The sequence below is a fragment of the Bombina bombina genome, chromosome 1 (assembly GCF_027579735.1).
Source record: "Bombina bombina isolate aBomBom1 chromosome 1, aBomBom1.pri, whole genome shotgun sequence".
Classification (NCBI taxonomy): domain Eukaryota; kingdom Metazoa; phylum Chordata; class Amphibia; order Anura; family Bombinatoridae; genus Bombina; species Bombina bombina.
This window is the reverse complement of record NC_069499.1, coordinates 1,552,289,605-1,552,312,028: the sequence shown is the minus strand read 5'-3', so window position 1 is coordinate 1,552,312,028 and position 22,424 is coordinate 1,552,289,605. Positions and strand designations below refer to the sequence as shown.

Here is a 22,424-nt window from a genome sequence, read left to right as displayed (position 1 = left end):
GTTTTCCTCTGTGAAAAGCACAATTGGGCAGAAAGAAGCTACTACCAGGTGGTAACCGGGCCATAGAACAAGCTATTGATGCTGTTGTTCGTTCCTGGCAGACTGCTTCTCATTCTGTTTTGCATATGTAAATATGACCCTGGGGATAGTCTCCCTAAGGGTGATGGGGGAAACCAGACGTGGACTCCTTGCCCAATGTGCTTAGAGGGATATGGCTGTACCTCACTGACGAGGCCCAAAGGAGGCCGAAACGATCGTCTGGGGTTGTCATGTTCCTTCTTCAGAGGAGAATGGCCTGGTATTTCGGGGCTGGACTGACCATGTCGGTGGGATCAGACTGATATACTACAGGAAAGTTTTCCTCTGTGAAAAGCACAATTGGGCAGAAAGAAGCTACTACCAGGTGGTAACCGGGCCATAGAACAAGCTATTGATGCTGTTGTTCGTTCCTGGCAGACTGCTTCTCATTCTGTTTTGCATATGTAAATATGACCCTGGGGATAGTCTCCCTAAGGGTGATGGGGGAAACCAGACGTGGACTCCTTGCCCAATGTGCTTAGAGGGATATGGCTGCACCTCACTGACGAGGCCCAAAGGAGGCCGAAACGATCGTCTGGGGTTGTCATGTTCCTTGTTCAGAGGAGAATGGCCTGGTATTTCGGGGCTGGACTGACCATGTCGGTGGGATCAGACTGATATACTACAGGAAAGTTTTCCTCTGTGAAAAGCACAATTGGGCAGAAAGAAGCTACTACCAGGTGGTAACCGGGCCATAGAACAAGCTATTGATGCTGTTGTTCGTTCCTGGCAGACTGCTTCTCATTCTGTTTTGCATAGTAATAAAGCAAGCAAGCTTGGAAAACACTTTATTTAATGGAAAAAAAACACAATTTGCAAAAACGGTACTGTGCCTTTAAGAGAAAATAAGGCATACACAAACTGCAAAACAGGTTAAAATTGCTTCAATTTTTCTGAAATTTTAACAGTGTACCCACTAAGCTTTAGAAGCATTGCACCACAAGTTAATAAGCAATAAACCCCCAAATGAAAAAACCAGATTGAAACATGTCTAAAAACGGTTAAAATTCCCTAAAGCACCTTGCCACAGCTCTGCTGTGGCCCTACCTGCCCTTAGGAAGCAATAATATGGGGTTTAAAGCTTCAATTAGTCCCTCAGAAGACTATCAGGACCTCAGGAGAAGTTGCTTGCTGCTTGTAAATCTAGGCCCCGCCCACCTCACTCGATGTTGCTGGGGCCTACACAAAACTAACAAACCCTGCCTGAAAGCCATGTGGGTTATAAACAACCCCAAAGAACCCTCAAGCAAATGTCCCATAAAACAGAAAACGTTACTACCTGGTTTACAATTTCTACTGCCCATGAATCCTGAACGTCTCTTGCCCAGGCCTGAGCAAAGAGAGAGAGTCTGCCCCCTACTAGATCCGGTCCCGGATCGGGGGCTACCCCTTCATGCTGACTTAGTGGCAGCAGCAGGCTTTTTGGCCTGTTTACTCTTGTTCCAAGCCTGATTAGGTCTCCAGGTTTGCTTGGATTGAGCAAAGTTCCCCTCTTGCTTTGCAGCAGGGGAAGAGGTAAAGGGACCACTCTTGAGGTTTCGAAAGGAACAAAAATAATTTTGTTTGGTCCTTGTCTTATTTGACTTATTTGAGTGTCCACAAAAAATGAACCCTTTATGCAAGCTAGTAAAAACCTCTGATAACACTAGGATTACTGCTTACCCTTCCCCTAATGGGGACACTGTCAGCCTTTCTGAATTAACACAGTCTCTGCAGAAAATATGACTGAACATACCTCATTGCTGTATAGCAAGAAACCGTTCTTCACACTGAAGTTTTCCTGTACTCCTCAGCTTCTGTGGGAACAGCAGTGGACCTTAGTTAAAAATGCTAAGATCATCATCCTCCAGGCAGAAATCTTCATCTATGTCCTGCCTGAGAGTAAATAGTACAACACCGGTACCATTTAAAAATAACTTGATTGAAGATAAAATCAAACTAACAGTTTAACACCTCTTCTCTTTACTCTTCCTGCTTAGAGCCAGCAAAGAGAATGACTGGGGGGTGGAGTTAAGGGGGGAGCTATATAGACAGCTCTGCTGTGGTGCTCTCTTCGCTACTTCCTGTCAGGAAGGACAATATCCCACAAGTTAGGATGAATCCGTGGAGTACAACATGCAAAAGAAAAGAGGGAAATTTCAGACCGATTTTAGATCTCATGAGTCTAAACAAGTTCCTCAGAGTACTGTCCTTCAAGATGGAAACTATTCGTTCCATTAGTTCAAGAGGGTCGATTCATGACAAAAGTAGATTTAAAGGATGCGTACCTGCATGTTCCCATCCGCAGGGATCATCACACGTTTCTGAGGTTCGTGTTTCTAGACAAACACTTTCAGTTTGTGGGTCTTCCATTTGGCCTTGCCACAGCTCCCAGAATTTTCTCAAAGGTCCTGGGAGCACTGTTGGCGATGCTCCGGTTGCGGGGAATTGCAGTGGTGCCTTATCTGGATGACATTCTCGTTCAGGCGCCATCTTTTCAACAAGCAAAATCCCACACAGAGATGTTGTTATCTTTTCTGCGCTCGCACAGATGGAATTTGAATTTGGGAAAGAGTTCCTTGATTCCAGCTACAAGGGTAGTGTTCTTGGGAACCATAATAGATTCCTTATCAATGAAGATATTTCCGACAGAGGTCAAAAAAACAAAGATCTTCGATTCTTGTCTTGCCCTTCAGTCCTCTCCTCGGCCGTCAGCGACCCAATGTATGGAGGTGATTGGTCTGATGGTAGCTGCCATGGACATCATTCCGTTTGCCCGGTTCCATCTCAGACCTCTGCAGTTATGCATGCTCAAACAATGGAACGGGGAATATGCAGATCTGTCTCCGCGATTACAAATGTATCAGGCGACAAGAGATTCTCTTCCTTGGTGGTTGTCTCAGGAACATCTCTCCCAGGGAACCTGCTTCCGCAGACCTATCTGGGTGATAGTGACCACAGATGCCAGACTGTTGGGATGGGGAGTAGTCTGGGGCTCGCTAAAGGCTCAGGGGATATGGACTCAGGAGGAGTCAGTTCTCCCCATAAACATCCTAGAGCTGAGGGCAATCTTCAGTGCTCTTCTGACCTGGCCTCAGTTAGCTTCAGCCCAGTTTATCAGGTTCCAGTCGGACAACATAACTTTAGTGGCTTACATCAACCATCAGGGAGGAACTCAGAGTCCCTTGGCCATGACAGAGGTAGCCAAGATTATTCAGTGGAAGGAGACCCACAACTGCTGTCTATCTGCAATCCACATTCCAGGAGTGGGAAAACATAATTTATGTAAGAACTTACCTGATAAATTCATTTCTTTCATATTAGCAAGAGTCCATGAGCTAGTGACGTATGGGATATACATTCCTACCAGGAGGGGCAAAGTTTCCCAAACCTCAAAATGCCTATAAATACACCTCTCACCACACCCACAAATCAGTTTAACGAATAGCCAAGAAGTGGGGTGATAAAGTGCGAAAGCATATAAAATAAGGAATTGGAATAGTTGTGCTTTATACAAAAAAATCATAACCACCAAAAAGGGTGGGCCTCATGGACTCTTGCTAATATGAAAGAAATGAATTTATCAGGTAAGTTCTTACATAAATTAGGTTTTCTTTCATGTAATTAGCAAGAGTCCATGAGCTAGTGACGTATGGGATAATGACTACCCAAGATGTGGATCTTTCCACGCAAGAGTCACTAGAGAGGGAGGGATAAAATAAAGACAGCCAATTCCTGCTGAAAATAATCCACACCCAAAATAAAGTTTAACGAAAACATAAGCAGAAGATTCAAATTGAAACCGCTACCAAAAACTGCTTCAGAAGAAGAAAACACATCAAAATGGTAGAATTTAGTAAAAGTATGCAAAGAGGACCAAGTTGCTGCTTTGCAAATCTGATCAACCGAAGCCTCATTCCTAAACGCCCAGGAAGTAGAAACTGACCTAGTAGAATGAGCTGTAATCCTTTGAGGCGGAGTTTTACCCGACTCGACATAAGCATGGTGAATTAAGGATTTCAACCAAGATGCCAAAGAAATGGCAGAAGCTTTCTGACCTTTCCTAGAACCGGAAAAGATGACAAATAGACTAGAAGTCTTACGGAAAGACTTAGTAGCCTCAACATAATATTTCAAAGCTCTAACAACATCCAAAGAATCCAACGATTTCTCCTTAGAATTCTTAGGATTAGGACATAATGAAGGAACCACAATTTCTCTACTAATGTTGTTGGAATTCACAACCTTAAGTAAAAATTCAAAAGAAGTTCGCAACACCGCCTTATCCTGATGAAAAATCAGAAAAGGAGACTCACAAGAAAGAGCAGATAATTCAGAGACTCTTCTGGCAGAAGAGATGGTCAAAAGGAACAAAACTTTCCAAGAAAGTAATTTAATGTCCAATGAATGCATGGGTTCAAAAGGAGGAGCTTGAAGAGCCCTCAGAACCAAATTCAAACTCCAAGGAGGAGAAATTGACCTAATGACAGGATTTATACGAACCAAAGCTTGTACAAAACAATGAATATCAGGAAGATTAGCAATCTTTCTGTGAAAAAGAACAGAAAGAGCAGAGATTTGTCCTTTCAAGGAACTTGCGGACAAACCTTTATCTAAACCATCCTGAAGAAACTGTAAAATTCTCGGAATTCTAAAAGAATGCCAGGAAAAATGATGAGAAAGACACCAAGAAATATAAGTCTTCCAGACTCTATAATATATCTCTCTAGATACAGATTTACGAGCCTGTAACATAGTATTAATCACAGAGTCAGAGAAACCTCTTTGACCAAGAATCAAGCGTTCAATCTCCATACCTTTAAATTTAAGGATTTGAGATCCTGATGGAAGAAAGGATCTTGTGACAGAAGGTCTGGTCTTAACGGAAGAGTCCACGGCTGGCAAGAGGCCATCCGGACAAGATCCGCATACCAAAACCTGTGAGGCCATGCTGGAGCTACCAGCAGAACAAACAAGCATTCCTTCAGAATCTTGGAGATTACTCTTGGAAGAAGAACTAGAGGCGGAAAGATATAGGCAGGATGATACTTCCAAGGAAGTGATAATGCATCCACTGCCTCCGCCTGAGGATCCCGGGATCTGGACAGATACCTGGGAAGTTTCTTGTTTAGATGAGAAGCCATCAGATCTATTTCTGGGAGTTCCCACATTTGAACAATCTGAAGAAATACCTCTGGGTGAAGAGACCATTCGCCCGGATGCAACGTTTGGCGACTGAGATAATCCGCTTCCCAATTGTCTATACCTGGGATATGAACCGCAGAGATTAGACAGGAGCTGGATTCCGCCCAAACCAGAATTCGAGATACTTCTTTCATAGCCAGAGGACTGTGAGTCCCTCCTTGATGATTGATGTATGCCACAGTTGTGACATTGTCTGTCTGAAAACAAACGAACGACTCTCTCTTCAGAAGAGGCCAAGACTGATGAGCTCTGAAAATTGCACGGAGTTCCAAAATATTGATCGGTAATCTCACCTCCTGAGATTCCCAAACCCGTTGTGCTGTCAGAGACCCCCACACAGCTCCCCAACCTGTAAGACTTGCATCTGTTGAGATTATAGTCCAGGTCGGAAGAACAAAAGAAGCCCCCTGAATTAAACGATGGTGATCTGTCCACCACGTCAGAGAATGTCGGACAATCGGTTTTAAAGATATTAATTGAGATATCTTTGTGTAATCCCTGCACCATTGGTTCAGCATACAGAGCTGAAGAGGTCGCATGTGAAAACGAGCAAAGGGGATCACGTCCGATGCAGCAGTCATAAGACCTAGAATTTCCATGCATAAGGCTACCGAAGGGAATAATTGTGACTGAAGGTTTCGACAAGCTGAAATCAATTTTAGACGTCTCTTGTCTGTCAAAGATAGAGTCATGGACACTGAATCTATCTGGAATCAATGAACTTTTTAGTGAATTGATCCTCCAACCATGATCTTGAAGAAACAACACAAGTCGATTCGTATGAGATTCTGCTAAATGTGAAGACTGAGCAAGTACCAAGATATTGTCCAAATAAGGAAATACCACAATACCCTGTTCTCTGATTACAGACAGAAGGGCACCGAGAACCTTTGTAAAAATTCTTGGAGCTGTAGCTAGGCCAAACGGCAGAGCCACAAACTGGTAATGCTTGTCCAGGAAAGAGAATCTCAGGAACTGATAGTGAGCTGGATGAATCGGAATATGCAGATATGCATCCTGTAAATCTATTGAAGACATATAATGCCCTTGCTGAACAAAAGGCAAGATAGTCCTTACAGTTACCATTTTGAATGTTGGTATCCTTACATAACGATTCAATATTTTTAGATCCAGAACTGGTCTGAAGGAATTCTCCTTCTTTGGTACAATGAAGAGATTTGAATAAAACCCCAGCCCCTGTTCCCAAACTGGAACTGGCATAATTACTCCAGCCAACTCTAGATCTGAAACACATTTCAGAAATGCTTGAGCTTTCACTGGGTTTACTGGGACACGGGAAAGAAAAAATCTCTTTGCAGGAGGTCTTATCTTGAAACCAATTATGTACCCTTCTGAAACAATGTTCTGAAACCAAAGATTGTGAACAGAATTGATCCAAATTTTTTTGAAAAAACGTAATCTGCCCCCTACCAGCTGAGCTGGAATGAGGGCCGCACCTTCATGTGGACTTAGAAGCTGGCTTTGCTTTTCTAGAAGGCTTGGATTTATTCCAGACTGGAGATGGTTTCCAAACTGAAACTGCTCCTGAGGATGAAGGATCAGGCTTTTGTTCTTTGTTGAAACGAAAGGAACGAAAACGATTATTAGCCCTGTTTTTACCTTTAGATTTTTTATCCTGTGGTAAAAAAGTTCCTTTCCCACCAGTAACAGTTGAGATAATAGAATCCAACTGAGAACCAAATAATTTATTACCCTGGAAAGAAAGGGAAAGTAGAGTTGATTTAGAAGACATATCCGCATTCCAAGTTTTAAGCCATAAAGCTCTTCTAGCTAAAATAGCTAGAGACATAAACCTGACATCAACTCTGATAATATCAAAAATGGCATCACAGATAAAATTATTAGCAGGGTTGAAGAATAATAATAATATTATGAGAATCATGATCTGTTACTTGTTGCGCTAAAGTTTCCAACCAAAAAGTTGAAGCTGCAGCAACATCAGCCAATGATATAGCAGGTCTAAGAAGATTACCTGAACACAGATAAGCTTTTCTTAGAAAGGATTCAATTTTCCTATCTAAAGGATCCTTAAAGGAAGTACCATCTGCCGTAGGAATAGTAGTACGTTTAGCAAGGGTAGAAATAGCCCCATCAACTTTAGGGATTTTGTCCCAAAACTCTAATCTGTCGGACGGTACAGGATATAATTGCTTAAAACGTTTAGAAGGAGTAAATGAATTACCCAAATTATTCCATTCTCTGGAAATTACTTCAGAAATAGCACCAGGAACAGGAAAAACTTCTGGAATAACCACAGGAGATCTAAAGACCTTGTCTAAACGTTTAGATTTAGTATCAAGAGGACCAGAATCCTCAATTTCTAATGCAATTAGGACTTCTTTAAGTAAAGAGCGGATAAATTCCATTTAAATAAATATGACGATTTATCAGCATCAACCTCTGAGACAGAATCCTCTGTATCAGAAGAATCATTAGAATCAGAATGATGATGTTCATTTAAAAATTCATCTGTATAAAGAGAAGTTTTAAAAGACTTTTTATGTTTACCAGAAGGAGGAATAACAGACATAGCCTTCTTAATGGATTCAGAAACAAAATCTCTTATGTTATCAGGAACATTCTGAACATTAGATGTTGATGGAACTGCAACAGGTAATGGTACTTTACTAAAGGAAATATTTTCTGCATTAACAAGTTTGTCATGACATTTAATACAAACAACAGCTGGAGGAACAACTACCAAAAGTGTACAGCAGATACACTTAGCTTTGGTAGTTCCAGCATCAGGCAGCGATTTTCCAGTAGTATCTTCTGACTCAGTTGCAACGTGGGACATCTTGCAATATGTAATAGAAAAAACAACATATAAAGCAAAATTGATCAAATTCCTTAAATGACAGTTTCAGGAATGGGAAAAAAATGCCAGAGAACAAGCTTCTAGCAACCAGAAGCAACAAATAATGAGACTTAAATAAAGTGGAGACAAATTTGACGCCCACAATATTTGGCGCCTAAATGCTATTAGCGCCAAAAATGACGCCACATCCGGAACGCCGACATTTTTGGCGCGAAAAACGTCAAAAATGACGCAACTTCCGGCGACACGTATGACGCCGGAAATAGAAAAAAAAATCGCGCCAAGAAAGTCCGTGCCAAGAATGACGCAATAAAATGAAGCATTTTCAGCCCCCGCGAGCCTAACAGCCCACAGGGAAAAAGTCAAATTTTAAGGTAAGATAAAAATGATATATACAATGCATTATCCCAAATATGAAACTGACTGTCTGAAATAAGGAAATGTTGAACATCCTGAGTCAAGGCAAATAAATGTTTGAATACATATATTTAGAACTTTATAAAAAAAAGTGCCCAACCATAGCTTTAGAGTGTCACAGAAAATAAGACTTACTTACCCCAGGACACTCATCTACATGTTGTAGAAAGCCAAACCAGTACTGAAACGAGAATCAGCAGAGGTAATGGTATATATAAGAGTATATCGTCGATCTGAAAAGGGAGGTAAGAGATGAATCTCTACGACCGATAACAGAGAACCCATGAAATAGACCCCGTAGAAGGAGATCATTGAATTCAAACAGGTAATACTCTCCTCACATCCCTCTGACATTCACTGCACGCTGAGAGGAAAACCGGGCTCCAACCTGCTGCGGAGCGCATATCAACGTAGAATCTAGCACAAACTTACTTCACCACCTCCATAGGAGGCAAAGTTTGTAAAACTGATTTGTGGGTGTGGTGAGGGGTGTATTTATAGGCATTTTGAGGTTTGGGAAACTTTGCCCCTCCTGATAGGAATGTATATCCCATACGTCACTAGCTCATGGACTCTTGCTAATTACATGAAAGAAATTGGGATTTTCTGAGCAGACAGACCTTTCACCCGGGGGAGTGGAAACTCCACTCGGAGGTGTTTTCCAGCTTGATTCTCAAATGGGGACAGCTGGATCTCATGGCATCTCGACAGAATGCCAAGCTCCCAAGGTACGGGTCGAGGTCAAGGGATCCTCAGGCTGTACTGATCGATGGTCTGGCGGTTCCTTGGAATTTCAGCCTAGCATACCTATTTCCTCCGTTCGCTCTCCTTCCACAGGTCATTGCTTGAATCAAACAGGAGAAGTCTTCAGTGATCCTCATTGCACCGGCGTGGCCTCGCAGGATCTGGTATGCAGACCTAGTGGAGATGTCTTCTCTTCCACCTTAGTGACTTCCACTGAGGAAGGACCTTCTACTTCAAGGGACCTTCCTTCATCCAAATCTCGTTTCTCTGAAGCCGACTGCTTGGAGATTGAACGCTTAATTCTATCTAAGCGCGGTTCTTCTGAGTCTGTCATTGAGACCTTGATTCAGGCTTGTAAGCCTGTGACGAGAAAGATTTACCATAAGATATGGTGCAGATATCTGTTCTGGTGTGAATCCAAGGGGTTCTCGTGGAGTAGTCAAGATTACTAGAATTTTGTCCTTTCTCCAGGAGGGTGTGTAGAAGGGTTTGTCTGCGAGTACTTTGAAGGGTCAAATATCTGCCTTATCTATATTGTAACATAAACGTCTGGCGGATGTACCAGATGTGCAATCCTTCTGTCAGGCCTTGGTCAGAATCAGGCCTGCGTTCAAATCTGTTACTCCTCGCTGGAGTCTTAACCTTGTTCTTAAAATTCTTCAGCAGGCTCCGTTTGAGCCTATGCATTCCTTAGATATTAAGATGTTATCTTGGAAAGTTTTGTTTCTTGTTGCAATTTCCTCTGCTCGAGTTTCTGAACTCTCGGCGTTGCAGTGCGAATCCACTTACCTTATTTTTCATTTGGATAAGGTAATTCTGCGTACTAAGTTGGGTTTTCTTCCTAAAGTGGTTTCGGATAGGAACATTAATCAAGAAATCGTTGTACCTTCCCTGTGTCCTAACCGTTCTTCTCATAAAGAGTGTTTACTGCACAACCAAGATGTGGTGTGTACTATTTACAGGCGACTAAGGATTTTCACCAGTCTTCTGCCTTGTTTGTTGCTTTCTCTGGGAAACGCAAGGGTCAGTAAGCTACGGCTACTTCTCTTTCTTTGTGGCTGAGGAGTATAATTCATTTGGCCTATGAAACTGCTGGACAGCAGCTCCTGCTGCTCCTGAGAGAACCACAGCTCATCCCACAAGGGCTGGTTCCTCCTCCTGGGCATTCAAAAATGAAGCTTCTGTGGAACAGATTTGCAAGGCTGCAACTTGGTCCTCTCTACACACATTTTCAAAATTTTATAAGTATGATACTTTTGCCTCAATTGAGGCTTCTTTTGGGAGAAAGATTATTCAAGCAGTGGTGCCTTCTGTTCCCTGCCTTGACCCTCCCTTAGCATCTGTGTCCTCTAGCTTGGGTATTGACTCCCAATAGTAATTACTGATGATCCGTGGACTCACTGTGTCATTAGAAAGAAAACAAAATTTATGCTTACCTGATAAATTTATTTATTTCTTGACACGGTGAGTCCACGGCCCGCCCTGTATTTTTCAGACAGATTTTTTGTCGTATAAACCTCAGGCACCTCTGCACCTTGTGTTGCTTCCTTTCTCCCCTTTTCCTTCGGTCAAATGACTGGGGTTTGTGGGAAGGGTGGTGATACTTAACAGCTTTGCTGTGGTGCTCTTTGCTTCCTCCTGCTGGCCTGGAGTGATATTCCCAATAGTAATTACTGATGATCCGTGTACTCACCATGTCAAGAAATAAATAAATTTATCAGGAAATTTATAAGCATAAAATTTCGTTTTTTAATAATCTTTATTAGTTGAGTATAAGTGTACTTTGTAATGTATTTGTGATGTGTTCTGTTAAACTTTTTTGTTTCGCAAAATATTTAACAAAAGGTCGGAGGATGCAGTAATCATTCTAGAGTAAATCACGATAGCGCTCAAGCAATCATGTTTACTTTCAAATCGTAATAACAGTGGTAAACACGACAAGCACAAACACCCATGATAAACTCCTTATCGCTTGAGCGCAAGCATTAGTGCTCCACTCGTAATCTGGCCCCTAATTGGTTATCGGTCTAATTATTTCATTTCTCATTGTTTATTCAAACACCAATATACATGGGGGCACGATTTCATCTAAACCTTCTAGTTTTTCGATAACCAATTCATAAGTTACTGGAATTTTCAGTATAAAAGTGGGTAAACAGGCAAACTCAGCTATTTAAAAATGACAAAATAAAGGCAATGGAGCAGTTTGTGAACAGCTTAATAGATTCTAGCAAATAAAAAAGATCTGTGGGAACACGGAAGAGAAAAAAAAAATTACAGTACACTTTTCCTTTAACCATGGCTCCAATACAATCTCCCTAACGTTCCCAACTGATCTAAAAACTACTACTGAACTAATTTCTTCCCACATCTAAAAGAAAATCCCACATGTCCCTCCCCAAAGGCGACTCCCATGAGCCCTGTGGTCTAGCATGAGATTCTTAACTATAGATGTTAATGAGACAAACTGTTTTACCTATTACAGACTCCACTGTATCACTGGTTGGGTAAAAGGGAAGCGCATTGGCATTCATGCCTGGGGCACCACTAGCGGCTGCAGGGCTGGGGGGTGTAGCAGCTAAGCTGGAAGTGATACTGGAGGAGATGCTAGAGGTAAGAGGGCTACCCATGGGGAGAATTCCTAGTGCTTCCTAAAAGATACAAAAAGGACAAAACAAAGCAATTTAGATGGGTTAAAAAAAAACAGTTCACAAACATGAAAAATATTATGTTAACCCCTTAATGACCAGACCATTTTTTCATTTTTCTTACCGTTAAGGACCAGGCTGTTTTTACATTTTTGGGGTGTTTGTGTTTAGCTGTAATTTTCCTCTTACGCATTTACTGCACCCACACATTATATACCGCTTTTCTCGCCATTAAATGGACTTTCTAAAGATACCATTATTTTCATCATATCATATAAATTACTATTAAAAAAAATGATAAACTATGATGAAAAAAATTGAAACCCCCCCCTTTTTCTAACTTTGACCCCCAAAATTTGTTACACATCTAGAACCACCAAAAAAAGAAACTTTATGCTTACCTGAGAAATGTATTTCTTTTTTGGCACGATAAGTCCACGGATCATCTTAAATACTAATGGAATATTCACCTCCTGGTCAGCAGGAGGAGGCAAAGAGCACCACAGCGGAGCTGTTAAATAGCTCCTCCCTTCCCTCCCACTCCAGTCATTCGACCGAAGTTAGGAAGAGAAAGGAAAAGCCAAGATGCAGAGGTGTCTGAAGTTTACAATAACCCACAGCCTGTATTACAAGAACAGGGCGGGCCGTGGACTCATCGTGTCAAAAAATAAATAAATTTATCAGGTAAGCATAAATTTTCTTTTTTTTAAGACACGATGAGTCCACGGATCATCTTAATTACTAATGGGATCCAATACCCAAGCTAGAGTACACAGATCATACGGGAGGGACAAGACAGGAAACCTAAACGAAGGCACCACTGCTTGAAGAACCCTTCTCCTAAAAACGGCCTCAGCCGCAGCAAAAGTGTTAAACTAGTAAAACCTTGAAAAAGTGTGGAGAGGACCAAGTTGCAGCCTTGTAAATCTGTTTCACAAAAGCTGCATTTTTGAACGCCCATGAGGAAGCAACAGCCCTCATGGAATGAGCCGTAACTCTCTATGTAGGTTGCCGTCCAGCAGTCTCGTATGCAAAACATATGATACTCTTCAGTCAAAAGGAAGAAAAGTAGCCATAGCTTTCTGTCCTGTGCGTTTTCCTGAGAAAACGACAAACAAAGAAGAGTGACGACATTCCTTAGTAGTCTGCAGGTAAAAGTGTAAAGCACGGACCATGTCCAAATTGAACAGAAGTCTTTCCTTCTGAGAAAAAGGATAAGGACACAAGAAAATAACAACAATATCCTGATTAATGTTCCGATCAGAAACAACCTTAGTAAAAAAAATCCTAATTTAGTACGTAAAACTACCTTATCTAAATGGAAGTAAGATAAGGAGACTCATACTGAAATGCCGAGAGCTCTGACACTCTCTGAGCAGAAGAAATAGCAACAAGAAATAAAACTTTCCAATATAACAACACAATATCTAAAGGAAAGAATAGGCTCAAACGGAGCCCCTTGAAGAACTCTGAAAACTAAATTCAGACTCCATGGAGGAGTAATTGGTATAAACACAGGCCTGATCCTGACCAAGGCCTGACAAAATGATTGTACATCTGGGACATCTACCAGACGTTTTTGTAACAAATTAGAGAAAGACAGGGTTTCTAACCTTTAGGGAATTTGACGATAAATCTTCCTCCAAACCCTTTTGGAGAAAAGACAAAATTCTAGCAATCCTATCCATTCCACGAGTAGTCCATGGATTCACAACAATAGAGATATTTACGCAATATCTTATGGTAAATTTGACTAATAACAGGTCGAGTCTGAATCACTTCGAGTCTGAATCATGGTCACAATGACCGAGTCAGAAAAACTCTGCTTGTATAAGAAGTGTACAATCTCCAAGCAGTCAGTTTCAGATAAACCAGATTTAGGTGAAGGAGGGGCCCGTGAATTAGAAGGTCCTTCCTCAACGGAAGTCTCCAAGATGGCAGAGATGACATGTCCACCAGATCTGCATACCAAATCCTACAAGGCGAAGTCGGTGCAATGAGGATCATCAAACCCTTTCCTGCTGGATTCGAGCAATGACCCGATGAAGAAAAGCAAACAGAGGAAAAACCTGGAGAACACTTCCGGATGGAGTACCCACTACCCAGGAGGAAAGGACTGCCTGTGCAGGAAATCCGCCACCCAAATGTTCCACCCCTGGGATGTAGCTCGCCAACGAGCAGCAAAAATGGGCTTCTACCCATTGAATTATTTTGGATACCTCTGTATTCGCTAAGGAACTCCTCGTTCCTCCCTGATGATTGATGCAAGCCACTGACGACATTTTGATCAACTGGACCCTAATAAACTGGGGCCAGACCAGAAGAATATGGTAGATAGTTCTCAGCTTCAGAATGTTTATAGGAAGAAAGGACTCTGGCTGAATCCAAACCCCGAGCCCTTAGGGAGCCCCAGACTGCTCCCCATCCAAGAAGGCTGGCGTTTGTTGTCACAAATACCCAAGATGGACCTCCATGCCCTGAGCCAGTGAAGGCCGAGTAGTGGACTGAATGACTAAACAAGTATCGATAAACTCTGATTTCCTGACATTCTGTCAGAAAAATCTTAATCGATATGGAACCCATAATGGTTCCCAAGAAAGTTACCTTTGTGCACGGGACTAAGGAACTCTTTTCCAAATTTACCTTCCACCCGAAGACCACGGGAAGGATAACACCAAGTCCGTGTGAAATCTTGCTAGCTGTAAGAATGGCGCCTGGACTAGAATATTGTCTAGATAGGACGCCGCTGAAATGCCCCGTAACCGAAGCACCGCCAAAAGCGCTCCCAGAGCCTTCGTAAAAACTCTGAGAGCTGAGACAAAACCGAAAGAAGAACCATGAACTGGAAGTGTTTGTCCAACTTGAGAATGCACATGAATGTACATGTCCTTTAAATCCACTGTTGTCATAAATTGACCCTTGGATCAAGAGAAGAATGGAACGAATAGTTGCCATCTTGAAGGACGGTACCCTAAGAAAATCTGTTTAGACTCTTGAGATCTAAAAAGTGGTCTGAAGGTTCCCTCTTTTTTGGGAACCACAAACCGATTGGTATTAAAAAAAAACAAAAAAAAACCCCCACCAAAAACAGACCCAGTACCTGTACTGGAACTGGATCAATCATTCCCAGGTCTGAGATGTCACTTACGCAGTGTAAGAACGCCTCTCCTTTTGTCTGATCTGCATATAATCTTGAAAGCAGAAAACCGCCTCTGGGAAGAAAACTCTTAAACTCCAATTTGAATCCCTCGGACACCATTTTCTATTGCCCAGGGATTCTGAACATTTCAAACCCAAGCCTGAGCGAAGAGTGAAAGTCTGCCCCCCACAACATCCGTAAATTGGCCTTCTTTCAAGCCAGGTTCCAACAAGGTCTTCCCCTTGCAATGAATCATTAAAAGCTTAGACTTAGAGCATACATCCGTAGAACAAGGCTCTAACCATAAGGCTCTGTGAGCTGGAACAGAGAAACCTGAAACCTATGCTCCCATCTTGATAACTTGACGGGAAGAATTTGAAATAAAGGAATTTGAAAGCCTTTATCCTATCCTGGATTTTAACCAGGGGAGTTTCTGACATAACAATATCAGACAACGCATCAAACCAATATGCCGTCACACTAGTGACGTTATCAAAGTACACAGCTGGTTGCCATTGTAAGCCCTTGTGTACATCCTCTCTCTAATCTTTGTCCATAGGACCTTTGAAAAACCTAACTATCCTCTAAGGGTATAGTAGTTCTCTTATCTAAGCTGGAAACTACTCCTTCCACCCAAGGGAATGATTGCCCAGCCTCCATAGCTGAGTCGGCTATGGGAAACAATTCTTTAAATATAGGGAATGTGGTTAATAGCTGCAGATGGTTTCAAACTGCAAACCTTCAACTAGCTAGACAGCTAAGCTAACCATCAGGCTACTACAGCTGGCTGTTTCCATTCTTTATAACTTGTTGGACGCACTAGGATCGCTTACACCGGTAATGTTGGAGTCGCCCAGGGTAGCTAGAACCTCCTAAAGTAACAAATGGAGGTGTTCAAGCTAAATACTGAAAGAAAAAACAACCTCAGGATCAAATAAAATAATGTTCCATCTGAGTTTGAGAATTCTCTCTCAGGTAATCCCGAAATATCTTCCTCTTTCAGGTAACAGGGAAGAACCATTCAGAATATTAACTACTGAATCAATTAATTTTAAATTCTAAATTATTGAAAATAATACCTCTAGTAAAGTTTCCTACCTCGTTTGAAAAATATATAGGGGGGTAGTTATCAAGCCGTCTACTTTTCTGCCTTCGCCGGCCCAATACGCCCCCGCCTAAGTTCGCCTACCTTGCCGCCGCGGACCTTGAATACGTTCGCCTAAGTTATCAAATAAAGCTGTCAAAAAGCTGCGGGGCGATGAGCAGCGGACTGTGAGAGTTATCACTCATCCGATCTCGCTGCTCTTCGGCTTGTTCCCATCTTTATTGCTAGCCTGTCATTAAGCACTCACACTAAACTACACTGTTCTATCCCTATACCGGCGCCCCCGGAGCCTCCCGCAACTCAATAAAGTTACTAACCCCTAAACCGCCACTCCTAGACCCTGCCGCAAGTCTTATAAATGTATTAACCCCTAAACCGCCGCTCCTAGACCCTGCCGCAAGTCTTATAAATGTATTAACCCCTAAACCGCCGCTCCCGGACACCGCTGCCACCTACATTATACCTAGTAACCCCTATCCTGCCCCCCCTACACCGTCGCCCTCTATAATAAAATTATTAACCCCTATCCTGCTGATCCCGCACCTCGCCGCAACTAAATAGTTTAACCCCTAAACCGCCGCTCCCTGAACCCACCGCAACCTATATTAAACCTATTAACACCTATCCTGCCCCCCCTACACCGTCGTCACCTATAATAAATTTATTAACCCCTATCCTGCCCCCCTACACCGTCGCCACCTATAATAAATTTATTAACCCCTATCCTGCCCCCCACTACACCGCCGCCACTGTAATAAAATTATTAACCCCTAAACCTAAGTCTAACCCTAACGCCCCCCTAACTTAAATATTAAGTAAATAAATCTAAATAATATTTCTATTATTAACTAAATTAATCCTATTTAAAACTAAATACTTACCTTTAAAATAAACCCTAATATAGCTACAATATAAATAATAATTATATTCTAGCTATCTTAGGATTTATTTTTATTTTACAGGCAACTTTCAATTTATTTTAACTAGGTACAATAGCTATTAAATAGTTATTAACTATTTAATAGCTTACCTAGCTAAAATAAAGAGAAATTAACCTGTAAAATAAATCCTAACCTAAGTTATAATTACACCTAACACTACACTATACTTTAATAAATCATTCCTATTTAAAACTAAATACTTACCTGTAAAATAAACCCTAAGATAGCTACAATATAAATAATAATTATATTGTAGCTATCTTAGGATTTATATTTATTTTACAGGTAACTTTGTATTTATTTTAGCTAGGTAGAATAGTTATTAAATAGTTATTAACTATTTAATAACTACCTAGCTAAAAGAAATACAAAATTACCTGTAAAATAAATCCTAACCTAAGTTAGAATTAAACCTAATACTACACTATCATTAAATTAATTAAATAAACTACCTACAAATAACTACAATTAAATACAATTACATAAACTAACTAAAGTACAAAAAATAAAAAAGCTAAGTTACAAAAAATAAAAAAATAAGTTACAAACATTTTAAAAATATTACAACAATTTTAAGTTAATTACACCTAATCTAAGCCCCCTAATAAAATAACAAACCCCCCCAAAATAAAAAATGCCCTACCCTATTCTAAATTAAATAAAGTTCAAAGCTCTTTTACCTTACCAGCCCTTAAAAGGGCCATTTGTGGGGGCATGCCCCAAAAAGTTCAGCTCTTTTGCCTGTAAAAGAAAAATACAACCCCCCCCCCAACATTAACTCCCCCCCAACTTATTTTTTTATTTTTTTGTAACTTAGCTTTTTTTATTTTTTGTACTTTAGTTAGTTTATGTAATTGTATTTAATTGTAGTTATTTGTAGGTAGTTTATTTAATTAATTTAATGATAGTGTAGTATTAGGTTTAATTGTAACTTAGGTTAGGATTTATTTTACAGGTAATTTTGTATTTCTTTTAGCTAGGTAGTTATTAAATAGTTAATAACTATTTAATAACTATTCTACCTAGCTAAAATAAATACAAAGTCACCTGTAAAATAAATATAAATCCTAAGATAGCTACAATATAATAATTATTTATATTGTAGCTATCTTAGGGTTTATTTTACAGGTAAGTATTTAGTTTTAAATAGGAATAATTTATTAAAGTATAGTGTAGTGTTAGGTGTAATTATAACTTAGGTTAGGATTTATTTTACAGGTTAATTTCTCTTTATTTTAGCTAGGTAAGCTATTAAATAGTTAATAACTATTTAATAGCTATTGTACATAGTTAAAATAAATTGAAATTTGCCTGTAAAATAAAAATAAATCCTAAGATAGCTAGAATATAATTATTTATATTGTAGCTATATTAGGGTTTATTTTAAAGGTAAGTATTTAGTTTTAAATAGGATTAATTTAGTTAATAATAGAAATATTATTTAGATCTATTTAATTAATATTTAAGTTAGGGGGGCGTTAGGGTTAGACTTAGGTTTAGGGGTTAATAATTTTATTACAGTGGCGGCGGCGGCGTAGTGGGGGGCAGGATAGGGGTTAATAAATTTATTATAGGTGGCGACGGTGTAGGGGGGGGCAGATTAGGGGTTAATAAATTTATTATAGGTGGCGACGGTGTAGGGGGGGCAGGATAGGGGTTAATACATTTAATATAGGTTGCGGCGGGTTCAGGGAGCGGCGGTTTAGGGGTTAATACATTTACTATAGTTGCGGTGGGCTCCGGGAGCAGCGGTTTAGGGGTTAATATGTATAGAGTAGCTTGCGGTGAGCTCCGGGAGCGGCGGTTTAGGGGTTAACATATTTATTATAGTGTCGGTGGGCTCCGGGAGCAGCGGTTTAGGGGGTAATAACTTTATTTAGTTGCGGCGGTGTAGGGGGGGCAGATTGATTAGAGGTGTTTAGACTCGGGGTACATGTTAGGTGCAGACAGCTCCCATAGAAATCAATGGGATGTCTGTCAGCAGCGAACTTGTACTTTCGCTATGGTCAGACTCCCATTGATTCCTATGGGATCCACCGCCTCCAGGGCGGCGGATTGAAAACCAGGTACGCTGGGCCGGGAAAGTGTCGAGCGTACCTGCTAGTCATTTGATAACTAGCAAAAGTAGTCAGATTGTGCCACACTTGTGTGCGGAACATCTGGAGTGACGTAAGAATCTATCTGTGTCGGACTGAGTCCGGCGGATCGAAGTTTACGTCACAAAATTCTACATTTGCCGGTCTCGAGCCTTTGATAACTAAGGCGAATCAGCCTTGCCACAAATACGCTGCGGAATTCCAGCGTATTTGAGGTTGACGGCTTGATAACTACCCCCCATAATGTATGAATGCAGAGAAACTCTTGGTGGAGTGAGAAAGGAAGCGCAGGGCACTGCATGTGGCCATAACGTTTAGAGGGACACTATAGTAGAAGTTTTTGGCAGAGATTGACCATTGTCAACAGACTTCTAGACAGCAATCGCATTAGGAGTAGGTTCAGAAAAAAATAAAAAAACATTTTTATTAAAAAACTTTACACATAAAAAACGTTACTGTCTCTTTAAATGTTAAAAATAACGTTAATTTTTGTGTGCTCAAGATCCCTCCTAAGTCACAAAGGATAAATTAAACAAATAAACATGTTAAATTTTGTAATAAAAGTTAATCATAAAGAAACGTTACTGTATATTTTTAGAAAAGCAAAAGTATAAGAGAGTGCATAACTATATCAGAACCTATCTACACCTCAGCCTATACCATAGCTGAGGTGTCCATCAGTCTGTGAAACCAGAAAAAAACCCAATACTTTATTTAGAAAAGTGACAAGTAATAAAGATAGTGGGTCTTATTCATATGTAAAACGGATCCAGAATGCAGCAGTGGCGCTGTCCTGTCCCACATGAGAAACAACAGAAAGTACTGTGCTACCAAGCTTCCTTTCCGATATCGGAAGGAAAATAGTAAGTGCACCATCCAAACCAGCGCCAAACATAGCTTCGTACCCGTGGGCGTGTACTAGAAATTCTCTCTAGCTTGAAAAACGTGGTATCATCCACTGTTTAACGCTCAGCCCTGCACCCTCAATAAAAAAACAAAGAAGCTGCTGGGAACTGTTTAAGTGAACTGACAAGCACAATGCAAACAGCCCCTGTACTAGGCAATACAGACTCAGTTGTCTAACACTGGCAATGTAAATAAAACAGTAGCGTGTGCTCAAACCAGACTCCGCCCATCGTGGGCGTTACTGCTATCGATCTCCCGGTCGCCATTGTCATATTAAGATAAAAATAGCTCCCGGGAGAAACTTAGGCACCATAAAGAACGAGAGTGAAAATAGTACTACCGCTGACAGGTAGAATCTTAGCCCAAAAACAAAACGATTGGGATGTAATCAACTGAACCAGCCACAAAAACACTTCACCCTCCTGAGTTCTCTATACACAGATATAGATATAAGCCCTTAGCCCAGTGCCTGCATAGTAATTGCTGTCACAGGGTCCTCCTTCTTGCAGAAATGAAGCTATGTCCCCTGAAATATAATAATTCATATTATGCACATGGTGCTGAATTATAATAAAGCGCTCCACTCCTCTGAGATCTTCCCAGACCCAGAATAAAAAGTTAGCACTTACCTTGAACTCTGCCTGACAGCAGGGCAGCTCAGCAGGTTTAGGAGGTCCTCTCCCTCCCATAGCCATGTGGATAACGATAAAGCCTGATTTAAGTGTGCTTAGGCCATCAGAATAAGGGCAGCATAAATGTATGAGAGGCGCAGTGAGAATTATGTCCCACAAGTTCCCATTGCTCTAAAGCCACCAAAAGCTCTACTGAAGAGACTGATATGGACTAAGGCTACACCCTAGGACAAAGTAGCACACTCTGGCACTACTTTAAAAATACTAAACTCTTGATTGAAGAATCTAACACCTCACTTTACCTCTTCCTATCACTAACGTAGGCAAAGAGAATGATCGGAGTGGAAGGGAAGGGAGGAGCTATTTAACAGCTCTGCTGTGGTGCTCTTTGCCTCCTCCTACTGACTAGGAGGTGAATATCCCATTAGTAATTAAGATGATCCATGGACTCATTGTGTCTTAAAAAAGAAACACCCAAGCTAAATAGTTTCTAAATTTTGTCCTGGGTTTAGAAATACCCAATGTTTACATATTCTTTGCTTTTTTGCAAGTTATAGGGCAATAAGTAGCACTTTGCTATTTCCAAACCATTTATTTTTTTAGCGATAGTTACATTGTAATACTGATATCTGTCAGGAATCCCTGAATATCCCTTGACATGTATATATATATTTTTTTTAGTAGATAACCCAATGTATTGATCTAGGCCCATTTTGGTATATTTCATGCCACCATTTCACCGCCAAATGTGATAAAATTTAAAAAACAAACGCTAGAAATCAGAAATAACATACATATATGGCTTTGGCATTGTTTTTTTATAATTAGAAGGCCGCTAAATGCCGCTGCACACCACACTTTATTATGCCCAGCAGTGGAGGGGTTAATTAGGTAGCTTGTAGGGTTAATTTCAGCTTTAGTGTAGAGATAAGCCTCCACCTGACACATCCCACGCCCTGATCCCTTTTCAAACAGCTCTCTTTTCTCCCCCACAATTGTCACCCCATCTTAAGTACTGGCAGAAAGTCTGCCAGTACTAAAATAAAAGGCTTATATATATATATATATATATATATATATATATATATATATATATATATATATACACACATATATATACACACACACACACACACATATATATATATATATATATATATATATATATACATATATATAATATATATACACACACACACACTGCAGTGTAGGATCCCCCCTTACCCCTGAACCTCCCTGATCTCCCCCAAACAGCTCTCTAACCCTCTCCCCCCACCTACTTGCTGCCATCTTGGCTACTGGCAGCTGTCTGCCAGTACCCAGTTTGCTAAATTTTAGGCTTTTTTTTTAAATTTAAAAAAAAAAATCCCATTTTTTTCTTTAGTGTAGCTACCCCCCCTCAATACCCCCCTCCCCCTCCCAGATCCATTTCCCAACGCTTATCCCCCCCTCTACCTTCTTACCTTTCACAAAAAAATGTTCTATAGTGTAGCAGTCACACCCACTCCTGCCCCCTCTTGCTTGCTCCCAGTCCTCTCTTTCCAGCTCACCGAAAATATCTTCCATATATGGGCCGCCCACCCACCTCCCTGCTATCCCTCCCACACCATCAACAATCAGCACCATCACTGGCCGATAAGGAGAGGACCACAGAGTGGCTGTCTCTGCATCGGTTGCTTAAAAAAGGGTATTGCA

At 40.8% G+C, this 22,424-nt stretch overlaps 1 protein-coding gene across 3 annotated transcripts in view; it reads right to left on the bottom strand.

The window, feature by feature from the left end:
* The window catches only part of UNK (unk zinc finger), a 527,926-nt gene that overhangs the window by 276,184 nt on the left and 229,318 nt on the right, over positions 1 to 22,424 (bottom strand). For all 3 annotated transcript variants that reach the window (XM_053709109.1, XM_053709121.1, XM_053709114.1), the window contains one exon: positions 11,739 to 11,913. In XM_053709109.1, the coding sequence (XP_053565084.1) occupies positions 11,739 to 11,913 (175 nt within the window). The remainder of the gene's footprint in view (positions 1 to 11,738; positions 11,914 to 22,424) is intronic.